Source organism: Macaca nemestrina, chromosome 12, assembly GCF_043159975.1.
Source record: "Macaca nemestrina isolate mMacNem1 chromosome 12, mMacNem.hap1, whole genome shotgun sequence".
Taxonomy (NCBI): domain Eukaryota; kingdom Metazoa; phylum Chordata; class Mammalia; order Primates; family Cercopithecidae; genus Macaca; species Macaca nemestrina.
In genome coordinates this window covers 128,664,454-128,688,004 of record NC_092136.1, presented here as the reverse complement: position 1 = coordinate 128,688,004, position 23,551 = coordinate 128,664,454, and the positions used below count along the sequence as shown (strand labels likewise).

The following is a 23,551-nucleotide window of genomic DNA, read 5'->3' as shown; positions in this document are numbered from 1 at the left end:
AAACTATTTAGCATTCATTTTCAAATATTGCTTTTGTCATATTCTCTTTTTTAAAAAAATTATCTCCCTTATCTCTGTCATCAATTTAGACATATTTGAGATCTTTTTTTTAAACCAAGTCTCTTATCCTTTATATTATTTTGTGTGTTTTCTGTTCCTTTTTTCTCTGTGTTCTTCAATGTGGATATTTTCTACTGAACTACGTTCCAGTTCACTAACCCTCTCTTTAGCTATGTTTATTGTTCCACTAAATTTGTCTAGTTAGTTCTTGATTTCAGATACTGTATTTTTCAGTTTTAGAATAAACATTTCATTGTATGGTTTCCAATTCTCTGTTGAAATTCATCATTTCTCTCCTATTTTTTACTTTCATTCAATTGAACATATAAATCATAAATATTTTTAACAACTTGATAAAAACTTATCTAAATTCTTATGTATCCCTCTTCTCCCCATACTGTGTTCCAGAAAAGTAACTGCTTGTCATCCATCTAATCTCAGAGAGGCTTGTGTTTCCATAGTGTGTAAACTAGTTGGTTGCCCTGAGACCTGAGTTTTCTGTTGTGCCCTAGAGAAGTTAGGATTTCCAGATAATCTATTTTTTTTTATTTATTAATACTAGGCTAGGAGTGATGCTGTTTACAGCTTTCTGCATCATAGGCAGAAAATCACAAATGCCATTTGAAAGTCTCTTTCTGATAATGCTAAGATCTGAATGAAATGTGAGTCTTTCTGGTTTGACTTTTTTCCCTCAATTTTCACTAGTTCTTGTTTTTTTTTGAGTGTGCCTCATAATGTTTATTGTTTACTAGATAATGTGGATGAAAGATCTGCAGAGAGTCTGGAGAATGTTTTTTCCTCCAAAGACAGTTAATTTTCCTTCCCGTGCTTCTGATTCTGTTAAGGCTTGGTTTGGGGCTTTGTTAGAATTTTTCTATTGCTATTTTGTCCATACTCTTAAGGCGTGGCTTTTTTAGAGTCACATCTAAGAGCTCAGGGATTTTTCAGTGCTCCTCCATCTTGGCAGTGCTTGCTTGCCAGTCCATCTCCTCAACATTAATGGGCTGCTAAAATGTCTACTTGCCTCTTTACTTGGTTTGGTTTGTTTTGGGTTTCTTGGCATCCTGTCCTACGTATTTGTAAGCTTAGGAATCAGTTAATAATTTGAGGTGAATTTTACTGTAGATTTCTGGGCTCTTTCTTTTTAGGTCTTTTTTGGGGGTATTTTGCCTCCAGAATTCTCCCTGCTTTGGTAGTCCCAGCCTCCAACCTCTGCCTTCTCATCCCACTAAGATTGCAGTTATTATCTTGGTCTCTATTTCCCATGATTGATTTGAAAAATTATCTTATACAAAAAGAAGGATTAAATGTGGAATTTGCTTGATTGGGCTTTCCTTCTCTCAAAGTTTGTAGCCCTGGAAGTCCCATCTGTATTGGCTGCTTTCTGTTGCCTTCAGATAAGTTGTTTTATATGTTTTGCCCAGCATTCATAGTTGTTCTCATTGAAAATGCTTATTTGTTGCACTCTGCTCCATTGATTGGAACCAGAAATACCGTGTCTCTTGTTTTTTCTGAAATGATACCAGTGCTTAGCACAGTTCTGTAAATATTGATTCAGAGTAACTAATTGTTGTTGCAAATCTTTTCAAGGTTCAAATTGTGTTGAACTGATAAAAATCAGTTTTTATATAATAACCATGGACCATAAAGGTTAACTAGCTATAAACCTTATTTTATCTTCTGCAATAAAAGCAGGTGTTTGGTACATTAGGAGAGACCTCTGAAAGCCAGAGTAGAAATAAAGGATCACTGCTATTCACTTAAGCTCTTTTAGCTAAACTTCAAATCTGACTCGTAGTTTTTCTGCTCTTTCAGTTGTGATCATTGGAAGGCTTTCATAGAATTGGAAATTCTTATCTGAATCTTTCATGTTTTGATCTCTAGGAAGATGAAGTCCTCAGTACATTCTGAAGAAGATGATTTTGTTCCAGAGCTACATAGAAATGTACACCCTCGAGAGCGGCCTGATTGGGAAGAAACTCTTAGCGCAATGGTAAATCAGTTTTATACGATTGTTCATATATACATGTATATGTATATATAGCACTTATATAAGGAAAAGGAACTGAGGACACATTACACAAATTTTGTTGCTTTGTTCATTTATTCAGGAAATGTTTATTGAGTGAATACTGTATATTTGGCACTGTTGTAGAGTCTGTGGGCAGAGTAATAGGGTTACAGAGTGGTAAAAATACAGTGTGAAAGGATAGGTGCTAATTATATATAGTAGTCACAGATGGCCTCTGTGGGAAGATGAGGTTTGATCAAAGACCTGAAGGAGGTGAGGGAGCGAGTAGTGTGTTTATCTGAAAACACATCATTTTAGGCAATGGAAGAACAAGTTACAGACTGTGGCATAGGATTAGAGAACAAGTTGGAAGACACACAAATAGCATAGTGTGGCTGAAACTGGATGAGAAAGAAATGAGGTCAGAGAAGTGGTTTGGGTGGGTGGAAAGCAGATCATGCAGTTTCTTGTACTTTATTGATGGAGACTTTGGCTTTTTATGCTGAGTGAGATGAGAAACCATTGGAGGATTTTTGGCTGAGCAGTGACACAGTCTGACTTAAAATGTTAAGTCTCAGGTTACTGTGAGTAGGAGGAGGCAAAAGAGGAAGTAAAGAGAATTTGTGTGTTATAATTAATAGGTAAATAGTGATGGTAGCTTGAACCAGGACAATAGCACATATGGTGAGAATTGGTTAGATGCTATAGTTTTACTGATAAAGCCAGCCGTTTTGCCAATGAATGGGTAATAAGAGTATGAGATAAAGATGTATTAAGAATGGCTTCAAGTTTTTTGACTTCGTCCACCTGAAGGATGGAATTTATAGTACTGAGATGCTGGAAAAGAAGTTTTTGTTGGGGGATAGATGGAAAAATCAGCAGTGTAGTTTTTCACATGATACATTTTAGATACTCATTTAGTTTATTAAAACTTTTTGTAACAGGTCTATTCATAAGAATGAAGAAATTCTTCTTTTGTGGGAGAGGACGTTTTACTTAACTGGTTAAGAGCGTTCTCTGTCAAAATAAAATGCAAATGTTCATCTATCAGTTCTGATCTGTAATGATACTTTACTTATTTCATTTTTGAAAATGTCTTTCACTCAAATAGGCACAGCAAATACTGACATAAATTCACAAACATTTTAATTGAACATATTTGTCACTAAGAAGGCATTTATAGAGTTCTGTTAGATTCTCTTCTTGATACTTGCCTTTTAGTATGTTATTACATTTTCTATTAGTCAATTCCAATTAAAGATTAGGTGGAAGTTCTCAGTTGCACAGTTAAATGGAATCTGCAGTATGGAAATTTACTTTGCATTTACATGTGATCTGAAAAACCCTACTGGACCTGTAGTTTGAGCTCAGAAAAAAATATTCACTACCCATTTGTATGGGAATGGCATTCTCCCTTCTTGTTTTAATATTTGATAGTTTGGGATGCATGGACAGTAGCTTGTGATTACTTGTGATTCTCAAAATACTAGTCGTCATTAAGATGACTTTATTGTCAGTGTTTCTTGTATATAAGCTATGTTTCTCTTGTAATTGTACATTAAGTTCGCCAAGAAATATCATCAAGTCTGCAGTAAAAACTAATTAGCAAAGTCATTTAGTGTTCCATAGTAGATGTCAAAAATAGGTATATCTAAAGCCTTTTTGTATTCTACACATATGTTTGCCAAAATTGGTTATAATGTATCTTAGCAGATTCCACTTCAGGTTGTACTGAATTAATGTTTGCTCAAGTTAGGTGAGAATATTCTTGCCTGTAGTTGTCCCATGCAGACTGTTCATAGGAGCTAATTCTTCACCCACTTCACACTCAATATTGACTCCTCAACAACAATAGCAATATTGGTTCCATTTTTTGACTTATCAAGAGTCAAGGAAAACCACTTAAAATCATTTGCCTTGTTTTTTAAGTGACTGTTGATTTGCTTCCAATGTCCTCAACTTTTAAAAAATATTATTATTATGTGTAATTTATTTTAGATTTTTAAAATGATACTTTTAAGTTCTGGAGTACATGTGCAGAACATGCAGGTTTGTTACATAGGTGTACATGTTCCATGGTGGTTTGCTGCACCCATCAACCTGTCATCTTCATTAGGTATTTCTCCTAATGCTATCCTTTCCCTAGCCCCCAACCCTGCGACAGGCCCCGGTGTGTGATGTTACCCTCACTATGTCCATGTGTTCTCATTGTTCAACTCCCACTTATGAGTGAGAACATGCAGTGTTTGGTTTTCTGTTCCTATGTTACTTTGCTGAGAATGATGGTTTCTAGCATCATCCATATCCCTGCAAAGGACATGAACTCATCCTTTTTTATGGTTGAACAGTATTCCATGGTGTATATGTGCCACATTTTTTTATCCAGTCTATCATTGATGGGCATTTGGGTTGGTTCCAAGTCTTTGCTATTGTGAACAGTGTTGCAGTAAGCATATGTGTGCATTTGTCTTTATAGCAGAATGATTTATAATCCTTTGGGTATATACTCAGTAATGGGATTGCTGAGTTAAATGGTATTTCTGTTTCTAGATCCTTGAGGAGTCGCCACACTGTCTTCCACAATGCTTGAACTAATTTACACTCCCACCAACAGTGTAAAAGTGTTCCTATTTCTCCACATCCTTTCCAGCATCTGTTGTTTCCTGACTTTTTAATGATTGCCATTCTAACTAGCGTGAGGTGGTATCTCATTGTGGTTTTGATTTGCATTTCTCTAATGACCAGTGATGATGAGCTTTTTTCATGTTTGCTGGCCGCATAAATGTCTTCTTTTGAGAAGTGTCTGTTCATATCCTTCGCTTTTTGATGGGCTTTTTTTTTTTTTTCTTATAAATTTGTTTAAGTTCCTTGTAGATTCTGGATATTAGCCCTTTGTCAGATAGATTGCAAAAATTTTCTCCATTTCTGTAGGTTACCTGTTCACTCTGATGATAGTTTCTTTTGCTGTGGAGAAGGTCTTTAGTTAAATTAGATCCCATTTGTCAATTTTGGCTTTTTTTGCCTTTGCTTTTGGTGTTTTAGTCATGAAGTCTTTGCACATGCCTATGTCCTGAATGGTATTGCCTAGGTTTTCTTCTAGAGTTTTTATGGTTTTAGATCTTATGTTTAAGTCTTTAATTCATTTTGAGTTAATTTTTGTATAAGGTGTGAGGAAGGGGTCCAGTTTCAATTTTTTGCATATGGGTAGCCAGTTTTCGCAGCACCATTTATTAAATAGGGAATCCTTTCCCTATTGCTTTTGTCAGGTTTGTCAAAGATCAGAGGGTTGTAGATGCGTAGCATTATTTGAGGCTTCTGTTCTGTTCCATTGGTCTATATATCTGTTTTGGCACCAGTACCATGCTCTTTTGGTTACTCTAGCCTTGGAGTATAGTTTGAAGTCAGGTAGTGTGATGCCTCCAACTTTGTTCTTTTTGCTTAGGATTATCTTGGCTATACCGGCTCTTTTTTTGGTTCCATATTAAATTTAAAGTAGTTTTTTCTAATTCTGTGAAGACAGTCAGTGGTAGCTTGATGGGGGATAGCATTAAATCTATAAATTACTTTGGGCAGTATGGCCATTTTCACAATACTGATTCTTCCTATCCATGAGCATGGAATGTTTTTCCATTTGTTTGTGTCATCTCTTATTTCGTTAAGCAGTGGTTTGTAGTTCTCCTTGAAGAAGTCCTTCATATCCCTTGTAAGTATTTTATTCTCGTTGTAGGTATTTTATTCTCATAGTATCGTCATCCTAGGTATTTTATCATCCTAGGTATTTTATTCTCTTTTAGCCATTGTGAGTGGGAGTTCATTCATGATTTGGCTCTCTGTTTGTCTGTTATTGGTGTATAGGAATGCTTGTGATTTTTGCACATTGATTTTGTATCCTGAGACTTCGCTGAAGTTGCTGATCAGTTTAAGGAGATTTTGGGTTGAGATGATGGGGTTTTTCAAAATATACAGTCACGTCATCTGCAAACAGAGACAGTTTGACCTCCTCTCTTCCTATTTGAATACCCTTTATTTCTTTCCCTTGCCTGATATCCCTGGCCAGAATTTCTAGTACTGTGTTGAATAGGAGTGATGAGGGAGGGCATCCTTGTCTTTTGCCGGTTTTCAACGGGAATGCTTCCAGCTTTTGCCCATTCAGTATGATACTGGCTGTGGGTTTGTCATAAATAGCTCTTATTATTTTGAGATATGTTCCATCAATACCTAGTTTATTGAGAGTTTTTAGCGTGAAAGGGTGTTGAATTTTATCGAAGGTATTTTCTGCATCTATTGAGATAATTGTGGTTTTTGTCATTGGTTCTATTTATGTCATTGGTTCTGTTTTGTTATTGGTTCTGTTGCGATGGATTATGCTTAGTGATTTGCATATGTTGAACCATCCTTGTATCGCAGGGTTGAAGCCGACTTGATCATGGTGGATGAGCTTTTCGATGTGCTCCTGGATTCGGTTTGCCAGTATTTTATTGAGGATTTTTGCATTGATGTTCATCAGGGATATTGGCCTGAAATTTTCTTTTTTTGTTGTGTCTCTGCCAGGTTTTGGTATCAGGATAATGCTGGGCTCATAAAATGAGTTAAGGACGAGTCCTTCTTTTTCAGTTGTTTGGAATAGTTTCAGAAGGAATGGTACCAGCTTCTCTTTGTACCTCTAGTAGAATTTGGCTGTGAATCCCATCTGGTCCTGGGCTTTTTTTTTTTTTGGTTGGTAGGCTATTAATTACTGCCTCAATTTCAGAACTTGTTATTGGTCTATTCAGGGATTCGACTTCTTCCTGGTTTAGTCTTGGGAAGGTGTATGTGTCCAGGAATCTATCCATTTCTTCTCGATTTTCTAGTTTATTTGTGTAGAGGTGTTTATAGTATTCTCTGATTGTAGTTTGTATTTCTGTGAGATCAGTGGTAATATCCGCTTTATTATTTTTTATTGTGTCTATTTTATTCTTCTCTCTTTTCTTCTTTATTAGACTGGCTAGCAGTCTATCCATTTGTTAATCTTTTCAAGAAACTAGCTCCTGGATTCATTGATTTTTTTAAAGAGTTTTTTGTGTCTCTCTCCTTCAGTTCTGCTCCTGTCTTACTTATTTCTTGTCTTCTATTAGATCTTGAATTTGTTTGCTCTTGCTTCTCTAGTTCTCTTAACTGATGTTAGGCTACCAATTTTAGATTTTTCCCACTTTCTCCTGTGGTCATTAATGCTATAAATTTCCCTCTAAACACTGCTTTAACTTGTCCCAGAGATTCTGGTACGTTGTGTCTTTGTTCTCATTGGTTTCAAAGAACTTATTTCTGCCTTAATTGTGTTATTTACCCAGTAGTCATTCAGGTGCAGTTTGTTCATTTTCCATGTAGTTGTGGGGTTTTGAGTGAGTTTCTTAATCCTCAGTTTTATTTTGATTGCCTGTTGTCTGAGAGACTGTTATGATTTCCATTCCTTTGCATTTGCTGAGGAGTGTTTTACTTCCAGTTATGTGGTCAATTTTAGAATAAATGCGATATGGGTGCTGACAAGAATGTATAGTCTGTTGATTCGGGGGTGGAGAGTTCTGTACATGCCCATTAGGTCCGTTTCGTCCAGAGCTGATTTCAAGTCCTGAATATCCTTGTTAATTTTCTGTCTTGTTGATCTGTCTAACATTGACAGTGGGGTGTTAACGTCTCCCACTATTATTGTGTAGGAGTCTAAGTTTCTTTGTAGGTCTCTAAAGACTTGCTTTATGCATCTGATGCTCCTGGGGTTTATGTGTGGACGTCCTTTTTGTTGATGTTGATGCTATTCCTTTCTGTTTGTTAGTTTTCCTTCTAATAGCGAGGTCCCTCTGCTGCAGGTTTGCTGGAGTTTTCTGTAGGTCCACTACAGACCCTGTTTGCCTGGGTATCACCAGCAGAGACTGCAGAACATCAGAGATTGCTGCGTATTCCTTTCTCTGGAAGCTTCGTCCCAGAAGGGCATCTGCCAGATGCCAGCTAGAGCTCTCCTACATGAGGTGTCTGTCGACCACTGTTGGGAGGTATTTCCCAGTCAGGAGGCATGGGGTTCAGGAACTCACTTGAGGAGGCAGTCTGTCCCTTAGCAGAGCTCCAGCGCTGTGCTGGGAGATCCGCTGCTCTCTTCAGAGTCAGCAGGCAGGAACGTCTGATGAAGCTGCGCCCACAGCCCCACCTTCTCCCAGGTACTGTGTCCCAGGGAGATGGGAGTTTATCTATAAGCCCCTGACTGGAACTGCTGCCTTTCTTTTGGACATGTCCTGCCTAGAGAGGCAGTCTGGCTACAGTGGCTTTGTGGCTCTGTGGTTGGCTCTGCCCAGTCCCAACTTCCTGGTGGCTTTGTTTACACTGTGAGGGGTAACTGCCTATTCAAGCCTCAGTAATGGTGGACGCCTCTCCCCCTACCAAGCTCGAGCATCCCAGGTCGACTTCAGACTGCTCTGCTGGCAGCGAGAATTTCAAGGCAGTGGATCTTAGCTTGCTGGGCTCCTTGGGAGTGGGATTGGGTAAGCTAGACCACTTGGCTCCCTGGCTTTAGCCCCCTTTCCAGGGGAGGGAATGGTTCTGTCTTGCTGGCGTTCCAGACGCCACTGGGGTATGAAAAAAATACTCCTGCAGCTAGCTTGGTGTCTGCCCAAATGGCTGCCCAGTTTTGTGCTTGAAACCAAGGCCCTGGTGGCATAATCACCTGAGGGAATCTCCTGACCTGCAGGTTGTGAAGACCGTGTGAAAAGCATAGTATCTGGGTCGGAATGCACCCTTTCTCACGGCCCAGTCCCTCACGTCTTGCCTTGGCTAAGGGAGGGAATTCCCTGGCCCGTTGCCCCTCCCAGGTGAGGCGATGCCCCAGTCTGCTTCAGCTCGCCCTCCGTGGGCTGCACTCACTGTCTAAACCAGTCCCAGTGGGATGGGTCGGGTCCTGCAGTTGTAAATGCAGAGATCACCCGCCTTCTGCATTAATCTCACTGGAAGCTGCAGACTGGAGCTGTTCCTATTCGGCCATGTTGCCAGCCACCTGCCAGTGTCCTCAATCAACTCTTTAAGCATCTATTCTCACCAGTAGGTTTAAACCAATTTGTTTTTTTCGACACATTTCTTTCCCTGCTGCAATCAAATATGATTTGATAAACTCACCATTGGTAAATGACTTTCCTTGCTTGCTGATAAATGAACTACTAGGAAATGTACTTAGGTTGTAATCTTGTTCTTTTTGTGAAGAAATTCTGGGTGGTGATGTACTCGGTTTTAGAATTTTCTAATTTTTCAGAGTGTTACTTTCCTGTGAGTTGAGAATATTGTGATGAGTGCATAGTTTGGTAATGTCAATGTATATTCCATTATTTTAGCACAGATGTGGTGTCATTGTATGATAAACACAGTGTTTTGCAATCTAATTTGATAACAAAATAATAGATATTCACCTGTGCCTTAAAAGTATGACACTCAAAATATACCTCTCTCTTTTCTTATTTTTGTTCCTATGTATATGTATTGGTAATTTAAAAAAATGTGGTATGATAATACACGTGGAAATTGAAATGCTGTTCCGTTATAATTTGATAATGTGATTTATAGTGTGCCACGCAGCAGTGGAAATTGATAGGAGAGCCACATATGGTCTTTTTTGCAGCTATTCACCTCTGCCATTGTATTGTGTAAACAGCTGTAAATAATCCGTAACAAATGAGTGTGACAGTGTTCCAATAAAACTTTATTTCTGTATACCAATGTTTGAGTTCCATGTAGTTTTCAAATGTCAATAGTCATTCTGTTTTTTGACTTTTCCCCCAAACATTTATAAATGTAAAAAGTACTGTTAGCTCAAGGGGTTATACAAAATAGGTGATGGACTGGATTGACTCTTGATTTTCAGCTCCTTATCATGCAATTTTTTAAAAAAAATGTATTTCAGTAGTTTTTGGGGAACAAGTGGCTTTTAATTACATGGGTAAGTTATTTAGTGGTTGTTTCTGAGATTTTGGTGCACCTGTCACCCTAGCAGTGTACATTGTACCCGATGTATAGTCTTTTATTCCTCACTCACCTCCCACCCTTGCCCTCCAGTGCCAAAGTCCATTATGTCAGTCTTATGCCTTTGCATCCTCATAGCTTAGCTCCCACTTATAAGTAAGAACATAACGATACTTGGTTTTCCATTCTTGAGTTACTTCACTTAAAATAATGGTCTCCAAATCCATCCAGGTTGCTCCGGATGCCATTATTTCATTCCTTTTTGTGAATGAGTAGTATTCTGTAGTGTATATATACCACGTTTTCTTTATCTACTCACTGGTCGAGGACCAGTTAGGCTGGTTCCATATTTTTGCTGTTGTGAATTGTGCTGCAATAAACATGCGCATGCAAGTGTCTTTTTCATATAATGACTTCTTTTCCTCTGGGTAGAGATCCCCAGGTGGAACTGCTGGATCATATGGTAGTTCTGCTTTCAGTTCTTTAGGGAATCTCCATACCATTTTCCATAACGGTTGTACTAGTTTACATTCCCACCAGCAGCATAAAAGTGTTCCCTTTTCACCACATCCATGCCAACATCTATTATTTTTTTATTTTTGAATTATGGCTATTGTTGCAGAAGATGGTATCTCAGTGTAATTTTAATTTGTATTTCCCTGATAATTAGTAATGTGGAGCATTTTTTCATGTGTTTGTTGGCCATTTATCTATCTTCTTTTGAGAACTGTCTATTCATGTTCTTTGCCCATTTTGTGATGGGATTGTTTGCTTTTTTTCTTGCTGATTTGTTTGAGTTCTTTGTGGATTCTGGATATTAGTTCTTTGTCAGATGCATTATTTGTGAATATTTTCACCCATTCTGTGGGTTGTCTGTTTTCTCTGGTGATTATTTCTCTTGCTGTAGAGAAGCTTTTTAGTTTAATTAGGTCCTGTCTATTAATTTTTGTTTTTGTTGCATTTGCTTTTGGGTTCTTGGTCTTGAACTCTTTGCCTAAGCCAATGTCTAGAAGAGTTTTTCTGATATTATCTTCTAAATTTTTATGGTTTCAGGTCTTAGACTTAAGTTTGATCCATCTTGACTTGATGTTTGTATATGGTAAGAGATGGGGATCCAGTTTCATTCTTCTACATTTGGCTTGCCAATTACCCCAACACTATTTGTTGAATAGGGTATCCCTTCCACACTTTATGTTTTTGTTTACTTTGTCCAAGATCAGTTGGCTATAAGTATTTGGCTTTATTTCTGGGTTCTTTATTCTGTTCCATTGGTCTGCATGCCTGTTTTTGATATCAGTACCATACTGTTTTTGTAACTATAACCTTGTAGTATAATTTGAAGTTGAGTAATGTGATGCCTCCATGTTTGTTCTTTTTGCTTAGTCTTGCTTTGTCTATGTGGGCTCTTTTTTGGTTCCATATGAATTTTAGAATTGTTTTTTGTAGTTTTGTGAAGAATGATGTTGGTATTTTGATGGGAATTGCACTGAATCTGTAGACTGCTTTTGGCAGTATGGTCATTTTCACAATATTGATTCTACCCATCCATGAACATGGGATGTGTTTCCATTTGTTTGTGTCATCAGTGATTTTTTCAGCAGTGTTTTGCAGTTTTCCTTGTAGAGATAGTTCATCTCCTTGGTTAGGTATATTCCAAAGTTTTTTTTTTTTTTTTTTTGGCAGCTGTTGTAAAAGGGATCGAGTTCTTGATTTGATTCTCAGCTTTGCTGCTGTTGTTGTACAGCAGTGCTACAAATTTGTGTATATTAATTTTGTTTTCTGAAACTTTACTGAATTCATTTATCAAATCTGGGAGTTTTTTAGATGAGTAATTAGGGTTTTCTAGGTATACGATCATATCATCAGCAAACAGTGACAGTTTGACTTCCTCTACTGATTTGGATGCCTTTATTTCATTATCTTGTCTGACCTGGTTATGACTTGTAGTGCTATGTTGAATAGAAGTGGTGAAAGTGGGCATCCTTATCTTGTTTCAGTTCTCAGGGTCAATGCTTTCAGCTTGTCCCCATTCAGTACAGTGTTGGTTGTGGGTTTATCATAGTTGGCTTTTATTATCTTGAGGTATGTCCCTTCTGTGCCAGTTTTGCTGAGGGTTTTAATCATAAAGGGATACTGACTTTTGTCAAATTCTTGTTCTGTGTCTATTGAGATGATCATATGATTTTTTCTTTTAAATTCTGTTTATGTGGTATATCACATTTATTGATTTGCATGTGTTCAACCATCTGTGCATTCCTGCTGTGAAACCCACTTGGTCATGCTGTATTATCTTTTTGATATTCTGTTGGATTTGGTTAGCTAGTATTTTGTTGAGGATTTTTGTATCTATGTTCCTCAGGGATACTGGCCTGTAGTTTTTTTTTTTTTTTTTTTAATGTCCTTTCCTGGTTTTGGTATTTGGGTGATATTGACTTCATAGAATGACTTAGGGAGGATTTCCTTTTTCTCTGTCTTTTGGAATAGTTTCACTAAGATTGGTACCAATTCTTCTTTGAATGTCTTGCAGAATTCAGCTGTGAAAACATCTGGTCCTGGACTTCTTTTGTTGGCATTTTAAAAATTACTGTTTAAATCTCACTACTTGTTATTGGTCTGTTCAGAGTTTCTGTTTCTTCCTGGTTTAATCTAGGAGGGTTGTATATTTCCAGGAAGTTATCCATCTCCTCTAAGTTTTCTAGTTTGTGCACATAAAGGTGTTAATAGTAGCCTTGGATAATCTTTTGTATTTCTGTGTTATCGGTTGTATTATCTCCTGTTTCATTTCTAATAGACCTTATTTGGATCTTGCCTCCTCTTTTCTTGGTTAATCTTGCTAATGGTCTATCAATTTTGTTTGTTCTTTCAAAGAACCAGCTTTTGGCTTCATTTATCTTTTGTGTGGTTTTGTTGTTGTTTCCATTTCATTTAGTTCTGCTCTGATATGGGTTATTTCTTTTCTTCTGAGTTTGGGTTTGGTTTGTTCTTGTTTCTCTATTTCCTTGAGGTGTGACCTTAGATAGTCTGTTTTCACTCTTTTAGCCTTTTTGATGCGGACATTTAATGCTATGAACTTTTCTCTTTGCACTGTTTTTGCTGTATCCGAGTCTTTGACAGGTTATGTCAGTATTATCATTCAACTCAAAGAATTTTTAAATTTTCATGTTGATTTCATTGTTGCTTCAAAGATCATTGAAGAGCAGATTAATTTTCGTGTGTTTTTACAGTTTTGGGTGTTCCTTTTCGAGTTAATTTCCAGCTTTGTTTTACTGTGGGCTGAGAGGGTACTTGATATCATTTGGATTTTTCTTAAATTTGTAGAGACATGTGACCTATCATTGGTCTGTCTTGGAGAATGTCCCATATACTGATGAAAAGAATGTATATTCTGCAGTTGTTGGGTAGAATGTTCAGTAAATATCTGTTAAGTCCATTTGTTCTAGGGTTTAGTTTCAGTTTATTGTTTCTTTGTTGACTTTCTGTCTTGATGACCTTTGTAGTACTGTCAGTGGAATATTGAATTCCCCTGCTATTATTCTGTAGCCATCTATGTCATTTCTTAGGTCTAGTAGTAATTGTTTTATAAATTTGGGAGATCTAGTGTTAGGTGCATATATATTTAGGATTGTGATATTTTCTTATTGGATTGATCCTTTTATCATTATATAATGTCCCTCTTTGTCTTTTTTTTAATGTTTTTGCTTTAAAGTCTGTTCTTTCTGGTATAAAAATTGCTACTCCTCCTTGCATTTGGTTTTCATCTTTGTGGAATATCTTTTCCTACCCCTTTACCTTAAGTTTTTTTGAGTTGTTGTCTTAGGTGAGTCTCTTGAAGACAGCAAATAATTAGTTAGTGGAAATTTTTTTTTTTTTTAATTCATTCTGCCATTGTCTATCTTTTAAGTGAGCATTTAGGCCATTTACATTCACTGTTAGTATTGAGATGTGAGGTACTCTTCTATTCATCATGCTAATTGTTGCCTTAATATGTTGTTTTTCATTATGTTATTGTCTTATGGGCCCTGTGAAATTTATGCTTTAAGGAGGTTCTATTTTGGTGTCTTTCACTGTTTAGTTTCAAGATCTAGAACTCTCTTTAGCATTTCTTGTAGTGCTGGCTTAGTAGTGGCAAATTACTTCAGGATATTTTTATCTGAAAAATACTTTCTCTCTTCCTCTTTTATGAGGCTTAGTTTTGCCAGAGATAAAATGTGTGGCTGACAAATATTTTGTTTAAGGGAGCTAAAGATGGGAACCCAGTCTCTTCTGATTTACAAGGTTTCTTCTGACAAATCTGCTGGTAATCTGATAGGTTTTCTTTTACAGATTATTTGATGTTTTTATCTCACAGCGCTTAAGATTGTTTCGTGTTAAATTTACGCAGGTGATTTTTTTGTGGTGAATATTTCAGGTGTTCTTTGAGCTTTTTGTATTTAGGTGTCAACATCTCTAGGAAGGCCAAGGAAGTTTTCCTCAATTAACCTTACAAGTAAGTTTTCTAAACTTTTAGATTTCTGTTCTTCCTCAGGAACACCTATTTTTCTTAGGTTTGGCCATTTAACATAATCCCAAATTTCTTGGAGGCTTTGTTCATTTTTTTATTCTTTTTTTTTTTTTTTGTCTTTGTCAGATTGGGTTAATTTGAAAGCCAAATGTTAATTTAGGTTAATTTTCTTCAAGCTCTGATCTTCTTTCTTTTCCTTGTTCTCATCTATTGTTGAAACTTCTCAGGGCATTATGTATTTCTCTAAGTGTGTCTTTCATTTCCAGAATTTGTGATTGTTTTTTCTTTATGATACCCATTTCTCTGGAGAATTTCCTATCTATATCCTGTATTTAAAAAAAAAATTTCTTTACATTGGCTTTCATATTTCTCTGGTATTTTCCTGATTAGCTTTACAATCAACCTTCTAATTTTTTTTTTCCTCTGGCAAATCAGAGATTTCTTCTAGGTGCAGATCCATTGTTGGGGAGCTGGTGTGATCTTTTGGTGGTGGTATAGAATCCTGTCGTGTCATATTCCCAGAACGACTTTTCTGGTTCCTTCTCACTTTGGTAGACTATTTCAGTGGAAAGGTGTGGCGCTCAAGGCTTACTGTTCAGATTTCCTTGTCCCATGGGGTGCTCCCTTGATGTGGTATTCTCCCCCTTTTCTTGAGGATGGGACTTCCTGAGAGCTGGACTGCAGTGATTCTTACTTCTCTTCTGGGTCTAGCCACCCAGCAGGACTCTAGCACCAGGCTCTGCTTTGGTGCTAGGGAATGTCTGCAAAGAGTCCTGTGATGTGATCTGTCTTCAGGTCTCCCAGGCATGGATACCAGCACTTGCTTGGATGGAGGTGGCAGGGGAGTGAGGCAGACCCAGTCTTTGGCTGTAGATATGTTTAGCGTGCTGGCTTTCTCGAATGCTGGTTATGCTAGCAGTAAAGTTGTCAAATGGAGAGACTCAGGACCACTGGTTAGCCAGGATGCTGTGGGCAGTGGAATTAGCGATTGTCTTCTTCTTCCTAGTAGCAGGATTATTCTGTCCTAAGTTGCTCTTATGGCCCAAGTAGATTGACCTCCAGCCTGTAGGTGGTGCTTTCAAAAGAGCATCAGCTGTGGTAGTAGTAGGGGAATCTGTGCTTGCCCTATGTCGGCCAGGGTAAGGATTTTAGTTTGTCAGGTGATGGATGGGGCCATAAAGCCCCCAAGAGTTTCTATCTTTTGTGTTTGGCAACCATGGAAAATAGGGAAATACCATCAGGTTGGGGCTGGTTTAGGCAGGTCCATGCTTAGATTTTCCTTGGGTGAGGCTTGCTGTGGCCACTGTAGGGGATTGAGGGGGTGGTTCTCAGGCTAATGGGGTTATGTTCCAGAGGGGATTTTGGTTGCCTCTGTTGTTTCATACAGTTTTTCAGGGAAACGGGTGATAGCTGTAGCAAGAGGCCTTACCCAACTCCCTCATAGTTGGTGAGGCTGGCCTGGCTCCTGCAGTGCCTGGCTCAGAACTTGCCCCAGGCTGTGAGCTTTCCTGCTGAGAAAGCAAGCACAGCTTTCCTGCCTCGCCCCTCCCTGTCTGTCATCGGTGGCTCCTGCACTTGTATCTGAAGCAATTCCTGTTTGCCCTCAGATTCTGCTGAAGGAAATTCACGCTCAGTCAGAATTACTACTTATTTCAGTTGGAAGCTTTCTTCGTGCTGTGGCCCCTCCCTAATTCTACTGGCTGCTGTCCCTGAAGGCCCCTGTGAGATATGGTCAGGGATGGCTTTCCTGGGCTTGAGCTGGAGACTGGGAGTGCATGCTAGGCACTTCCTCTCACTGCTGTTTCCACTTTTATGTTTTGCATGAGTCCTTAAATTTGTTTAAGCTCTAGGTAAGTTTAAATCATTTTCCTATAATCTGGATTTATAGATTCTCCAGTGGGGTTGTGTGTTCAGAGGCAGGTTTTCTCCCTCTCATACTTTGGGAACTCAGTTTTTTGCCTGTCCTGTGGAATTTGCAGTGGCATGCTGCTTTATTCAAAGATCTTTGAATTCTTTTGATTTTCCTGGTACATTTCTTTGGTGGTTCTTGGAACAAAAGATCATGGTAAAGATCATAGTGCTCTCCACACATTGTTCTGTCTGTCCAAGTGGGAGCTACACGTTAGCCCTGACTCCTACCTGCCATCTTGTCCCTAAGTCTATTCATATAAGTAACTTAAGATGTAAGGCTTTCCTAAACCTTTCAGATGGGAAATAGTTTTATTTCACTTCTGATAGTATGCTGTTCCTGTCTGTATCGTGATGCTTGCCTTTGTATTAATCTAGTTGAATACAAATATGTTTGTCTCCCTACTAGGTTGTGAACTCTTTGAGGAAGGGTAGGGGTCATCTTGTTTTCATTTTATTGAAGGATAAAGTTTAAAAGAGAATATAATCATGACTCTCATAGAAATATAGAATGAGCACAAGCCAAAGATATTTAACTTATTATTAATGAAGGAACCAGTCAGTTGTTAAAACTGGTTCAAAGGAGAATTCAAAAATTACCTTTTTCTTATAGAGCAACCATTCTAAAATGCATATAATCTGGCAAAACTGTTCTGTTTCACTGGATAAAGTTTGCATTTCTGTGGACAGGAATTATTTGTATTACTCTCATTTTTCTATAAGGCAAGTTCCATCTCTACAGAGTTGTAAAATAGCTGAATCAAAAGACAAACAAAATCCCATACCCCTGTGGAATCAGGTAATCCTCAGAGGTGCCAGCATTCCAGGAAAAGAACGTTCAGTAACTTTTTTGCCTCTTTTTAAATCCCCCACTTTTCCTACAATTTTTAAATCTTCAGTAAATCTGCATTGAATTTATTCAGTGGAACAAAGGTGACATTAGTATTTCATGTGGTGGTCTGTTTACTCTGTATTAAAATGTCATGCTGTATACATGTAAAATTACTGATTTCACTTCTGGAATCCACAGTGAGTTGTCTAAGCACTGATGGAAATTACTATATAATACATTTTAATATCTCATTATATTCTTATTTTATACTCTTACTAATTTCTTTATGTGTAAGCTCCTTGAGGGCAGGTGCCATAATATTTCTTCCATTTAAAAAAATAAAGCATCACTCTCAATAAATAAGTGCATTGCTAGGTTGCAAAAGTGTGTAGTGAATGATGAAAACAGTATAAATGAGATTAGAGCCACAATTTTACTACCATTTGTCTCAAAAATCATATTGATTTTAAGCAATAAGTAAGTTTGGGACCCTTTTTTCTCAATAATAATCTAAGTGAAATATAACTTTGAGAATGAAATTTTTTATTTAGGGAACTCTTTATAGAGTATTTACACTCAATTCCATTTGGTTAATTTTTTTAATTACTTCAGAGATAAAAGGGCTTAAGTGTTAAATTTTTATTGATTTGTGTTATGACACCAGAATATTAGTTTTTAAATATACATATCTAAAAAGGAGCCAGAATTTTGGAATTGTTAAAAATTTAAGGAGTTTTATATTTATAATAGTCATTTAGAAATCAAAACAATGGTAAAAACCTAAAATGGTGCTCTATTGTTTTGTAATTTATGGTTATGTACTTTTCATAAATCTGTAACTAGATTCAATATTTCAAGAAATCTAATAAAATGCTATAGTTTTTTTGAATTGCTAAAAGTAGAATATTTGCAGTTTACAGTGAAATTGTTTATCAGTTAAATATTAGGCTCTTTCAGAAAATAAGATATTAAAAATGAGAGAGAGAGAAACCGCAGAGAGTACTGAGCTCTATATATACTAACGTATGTGTAGCATATACAACGTGGATATGCTGGTGATGATTCATGTCCTGGCCAAGACAGAGCAGAGCACTGCAAGATTTCATTGCGCTATTCTGAATGGCACACAGTTCAAAACTTACGAATTATTTCTGGAATTTTTCATTTTATATTTTTGGACTGCAGTTGACTGTGGATAACTGAAGTCATAGATAAGGTGAAATTTAGACTGGTTCTTTTTACCCATCAACTTGTAAAAACATTTTCAGTTTGAATAAAAGAAAAAGTATTTGCAAATGTGTTTTAAATCAGTATCCTTAGCTCTTTTATTACTGCGTGATGTTTAACTGTTTATTTTGATTGATGAGTGAATTTTAATTCAGAGGACCCAGTGATGTTTATCATCTCACAGTCTTTAAAAGGGGAGTGTTTTATGTTATATTGCTTTGTGAACCATCACAAATGTAACCATTGATTAATATGCAAAGCCCAGGTTTTGAATTTTTGCCAGTTTGTTCAGAGCTCTTCAGTAAGCAACTGTTAAGTCTGTCTCTATCCTATCCTCTCCCATGGTACGTCCTCTCTGGCTAAAGATTCTGTGACTTCTCTGGCATGAATCAACTGGTATTAATTATTGAAGTTATTTAATACATTACTGAGAGCTCTGTGATATATATTAAGTTGGAGTCTATGAAATTGCTACTTTTATAGGTCAGAAATTTTAACAATTGGTAGTTTCATAATGTAAAGCCTATAACCGTTTGAATTGTTGAACCATTGCTTAAGCATGTGACTTTATTGTTAATCATTAAACTGAAAATTATGTTTCAAATATGTCTTTAAGTCGTTAGGTGATCTGGATATTACTTTTATTGATACAATTTGTTGTATAGCTTTTCAAAAAATTTTTAAAACTTATAAGATATTCAAGGAAAAAACTACATGAAGCATGCAGGTGGAGGGATAATGGTTCTTCTAGGCCTCGATTGGAGTGTCATCGTGGTCTAGGATCTTGTTACTCCTTTAGTAGAAATTTTTCCAAGTATCTAGTTTGTGATCTTTCTTTTCTTCTACCCTTCTTCTATTCATACTCTTTTCCTGGAATTTATATCATTTATATTTATAATATATCTTTAAGTATTGCATGAACATTTTTGCTAGTAAATCTAATGTGTACAGAATTCAAGTGCAGAAAGAGATCTGTATCATTTTCTAGCAGCACTGAAGACCAACAATAGCTTACCATAATAAAGTACCTGTAAAGGTAATGTTCTTACAGTTTCATAGGAACCTTTGTATAAAATGTCTGGTAAAATTATATACATTGTTGGAACTCTGTATTTTTAGTGAGCCTTCTGAATATAGGAGTATCTTTAATGCCTTTATAAGGGAATGAGATGAAGGAAAGGATGAATCTCAATTATACAAAAGTATAACATTTAAAGGCTTTGCTAATATGTAAATGTGTTAATTTTAGGTTGATTAACCAGCTGTTGCCTAGCAGAGGAGTTGTGATTATTATATTAATGGTGCTTTCTAATAGTTTTTTCCAAATTGTTTTAAATATCACCTCTGAATTTTTTTTCCTGTGGTTAATTGGCTCTCGGAGGAGATATTTTCTAGAAGCGAAGTTTAAGGCAACACCCTTGCTGCAAAATAGCTAGTTTTATAATCACTTTCAGAAATCATGTTTTTTCCTTCAGTCTTCTCATACTGTTGTTCCTACTCACAATAGAGAATTGAATAAGATTAGTGATATAATTTACTCTTGGGGCTTATTTGATGGCTATTTCTGTGTTTGTGAATTACCAGCTACTGAAATTTACCTGCCACCTTCTTTGATTCCTGTTTCTGGTTTTTAGCACTTCCACATTGGTGGTGCTATATAACACATTGGAGGATGTGTTCCTGAGCCTGGTCTGTGGTGCCCAGATATTAAGACATTAGGAAATACTCCCCATTTAGCACTATTTTTAGTTCCGAGCTCTTGAGTTTTCTTATATGTGAAGTGTTTTTTTTAGTAAAATTGCTAGGCTGTTATCAAGTCTGATGGAGGTGCATAATGCTGAAAATAATTTTAAGAGAAACCACTAAGCAGTATTCACAGATTCAATTTAGAAAGTGTGTGTGTGTTTTAAATAATTATTGCCATTCTGTGGAGAGCCTTATCTGAACTCACAATATATAAACTTATAAAAGCCTAATTATTTTTTTCCTTATTACTGTACGGGGATGATTTTTCTAAGGCCCTGCAACAATTTTGAATAAGTGAAGAAAATTGTAGTCTGTTTTTAGCATTAAGTCTATTTTGTTACATCAAAATTCTTTTGAAAATATTCAGACATGTAACTCAGTTACTTGAGTTTCTTTGTGACATACTTATTTTTTCAGAATCACTTTAGTAACATTATTGTTCAACATAATATAACGTAGTTTTAATAAATCTATCTTTCTGATGGTACAGTAGTTTCCTTCTATCCAAGGGGGGATATGTTCCAAGACCCCCAGTGGATGCCTGAAACTGCAGATAGTAATGAACACTGTATATACTGTGGTTTTTCTAGTACATATATACTTGATAAAGTTTAATTTATAAATTAGACACAGTAGGACATACATAAACAACAATAACTAATATAAAATAGAACAGGTATAATGATATACTGTTCACAATTTCATGGATAGAAGGTTCATTCTTTCTGTAGATCTCAGCAACCTCAGCATATGATTTCTTTTCTTTCCTTATTGAGAACTTCACCTTTTCACTCACAGAAGCACTTTCCAGCTCCTCTTTGGCATATCCATAATGGCAGCATCACTCCTCTTGTGCTTTGGGGCTACTATTAAGTCAAATCAGTGTGACTGGAATGCAAGCACTGCAATACCATGGCAGTTGATCTGGTCGCTGAGATGACTCCCAAGTGAGCCACAGGTGGGTAGTCCACAGTGTGGATGCACTGGACAAAGGGATAATTCATGTTCCAGGCGGGATGGACTGGGGCGGTGCAGGACGGTGTGAGATTTCATCACACTGCTCAGAACTACATGCAGTTTAAAACTTAGAAATTGTTATTTTTGGGAATTTTCCATTTAGCATTTTTGGACCAGGGTTAACCCATGGGTAACTGAAACTGTGAAAAGTGAAATAACAGATAAAGGAGGACTACTTATTGGGATAATTATTATTAGATTTCCCCTGCATAGTCTCTGTTCTTTTTAAGAAAGGGGACAATACTTAGACCAATTGTAAAAGCTTTTATAGACATGCCATTTCACAAATTCATTATGTGTGTTTCCTATGGTTAAACTGGCAGGCAACTGGCAGTCCTGTTTGCCTTTCTTGACAGCACAAATTTTGTATCAAAATCTCATTTATTCAGTTGATCATATATATATATATATATATATATATAAATGCAGTTTTACCAGCATATAGACAGCTGCTATTTTTTTTTTCTATTTCACAGGCCACACTTTATTTCCCCTTCATCACTATATTTTAAGCAGAAATGATATTTTGTCACCATTTCAAGAAATATTTATAACATTAGTCTAAAACTTCTATGACCTCTGTTAAATTCTGACTGCAAATAATAAAGATAATACAATAAATAAAATTTGAATCTGTTAAAAATGTGAGAAGTGGCAAAAAGTCACCTTTTCCTCAGAATTAATTTCAGATGCTTTTTGCTAGCCTTTTACAGAAAGAACACTTTGTTCAAGTCTTATTATATTTTCCCCATGCATATATTAGTGGTTTTTTGTTTTTTCCTTTAAGAAGCACCTGGTCCACTTTGATAGTAGCATATACTTAACACTGATTGCATTTTGATGTCCTTTATGAATGTGTATTTGGTGATATTATTTCTGATTTTTCCATGGCAATTTCAGATCCGTTTTTATTGTTCTTAATTATTAACAACTCATTTTGATTAGTAGTTTGCCTTTTGTGACAGTACAAATTTAGTATTGAAACCTTGTTTATTCAGTTGATCTCATGTATATAAATATACGTATGTATGTTATTTGACTATGGTGCTTTGTCAAAGTATGAGAGCATTTTATGTAAATGAATCTGTACTATATATGTAATGATGTCTGTACCGTTTAGTAGTTAATGTCATAGATCTGGAATTGGGACATCCTACCTTCTGTCTGCTCTGTTCTCTGCTGTAGGAGGCTGATCCCAGCAAACAACATTTCTCAGGCTTCTTTGCCAGCAGGCTTTTGGCTAGGTTTGGCAAATGGGAAGCACACGTGGAAGACTGGAGGGCAGAAAGAGGGGAAGAGCCCTCATTTCTTCCTCTCTTTTTCTGCTTTGAGAGGGGTCTCCCCTACCACTCAGATAGCTTATATCAGATAACTCCTAATTTGGCTCAGTGATTAACAAAAAAATCTTTTTTACTGCTATAACATCAGCACATTTCTTCATAGAAGCATTTTTATTCTTGTTCTTTCCTAACTGACTATAAATATGAATACCTAGCTTAGCACATTGTAGTTATATAGATCATCTAATCTCATTGATTTATGACAGGTTGTTTTACATTTGCAAATGGTTGCTGTAAGTAATATGCAGAGGAGGAAGAAGCTAGCTTGTTACTTTCTCTTTCTCTCTTTCCTTTTTCTTTATCTCTTTTGCCCTTTCCCTTATAAAAATAGAACATATAGAAAAGTGAAAAGAGAAAGAGGCTTTCCCATAATCCTATTTCCCATGGTGGTGAGATTATTTTGGTATAGGCTTTTGACAATGCTGAGGGGTTTTTTAAATTTTATATTATTTTTATTTTTAATTGTGATAAAATATGTATAATATAGCATTTACCATCCTTAACATTTTTTTTTCTTTTTTTTATTATGCTTTAAGTTCTAGGATACATGTGCACAACATACAGGTTTGTTACATACGTATACATGTGCCATGTTGGTTTGCTGCACCCATTAACTCATCATTTACATTAGGTACATCTCCTAATACTATCCCTCCCCCATCCCCCACCCCACGACAGGCCCCCGTGTGTGATGTTCCTGCCCTGTGTCCAAGTGTTCTCATTGTTCAGTTCCCACCTATGAATGAGAACATGCGGTGTTTGGTTTTCTGTCCTTGGCGATAGTTTGCTCAGAATGATGGTTTCCAGCTTCATCCATGTTGCCACAAAGGACGTGAACTCATCCTTTTTTATGGCAATGCAGAGAGTTTTTAACAGAACATCCGTATAAGCACATTTTTCTTATACAAATGTCTTCAAATGGTTAGTTTCAAAGAATA

The 23,551-nt window shown here is 36.6% G+C and overlaps 1 protein-coding gene across 9 annotated transcripts in view; it reads left to right on the top strand.

The window, feature by feature from the left end:
- The window catches only part of LOC105476208 (Rho GTPase activating protein 32), a 308,635-nt gene that overhangs the window by 107,938 nt on the left and 177,146 nt on the right, over positions 1 to 23,551 (top strand). For all 9 annotated transcript variants that reach the window (XM_011731907.3, XM_011731908.2, XM_071075804.1 and 6 more), the window contains one exon: positions 1,945 to 2,053. In XM_011731907.3, the coding sequence (XP_011730209.2) occupies positions 1,949 to 2,053 (105 nt within the window). In that variant the 5' untranslated portion in view covers positions 1,945 to 1,948. Of the gene's footprint in view, positions 1 to 1,944; positions 2,054 to 23,551 lie in introns of those variants that run through there.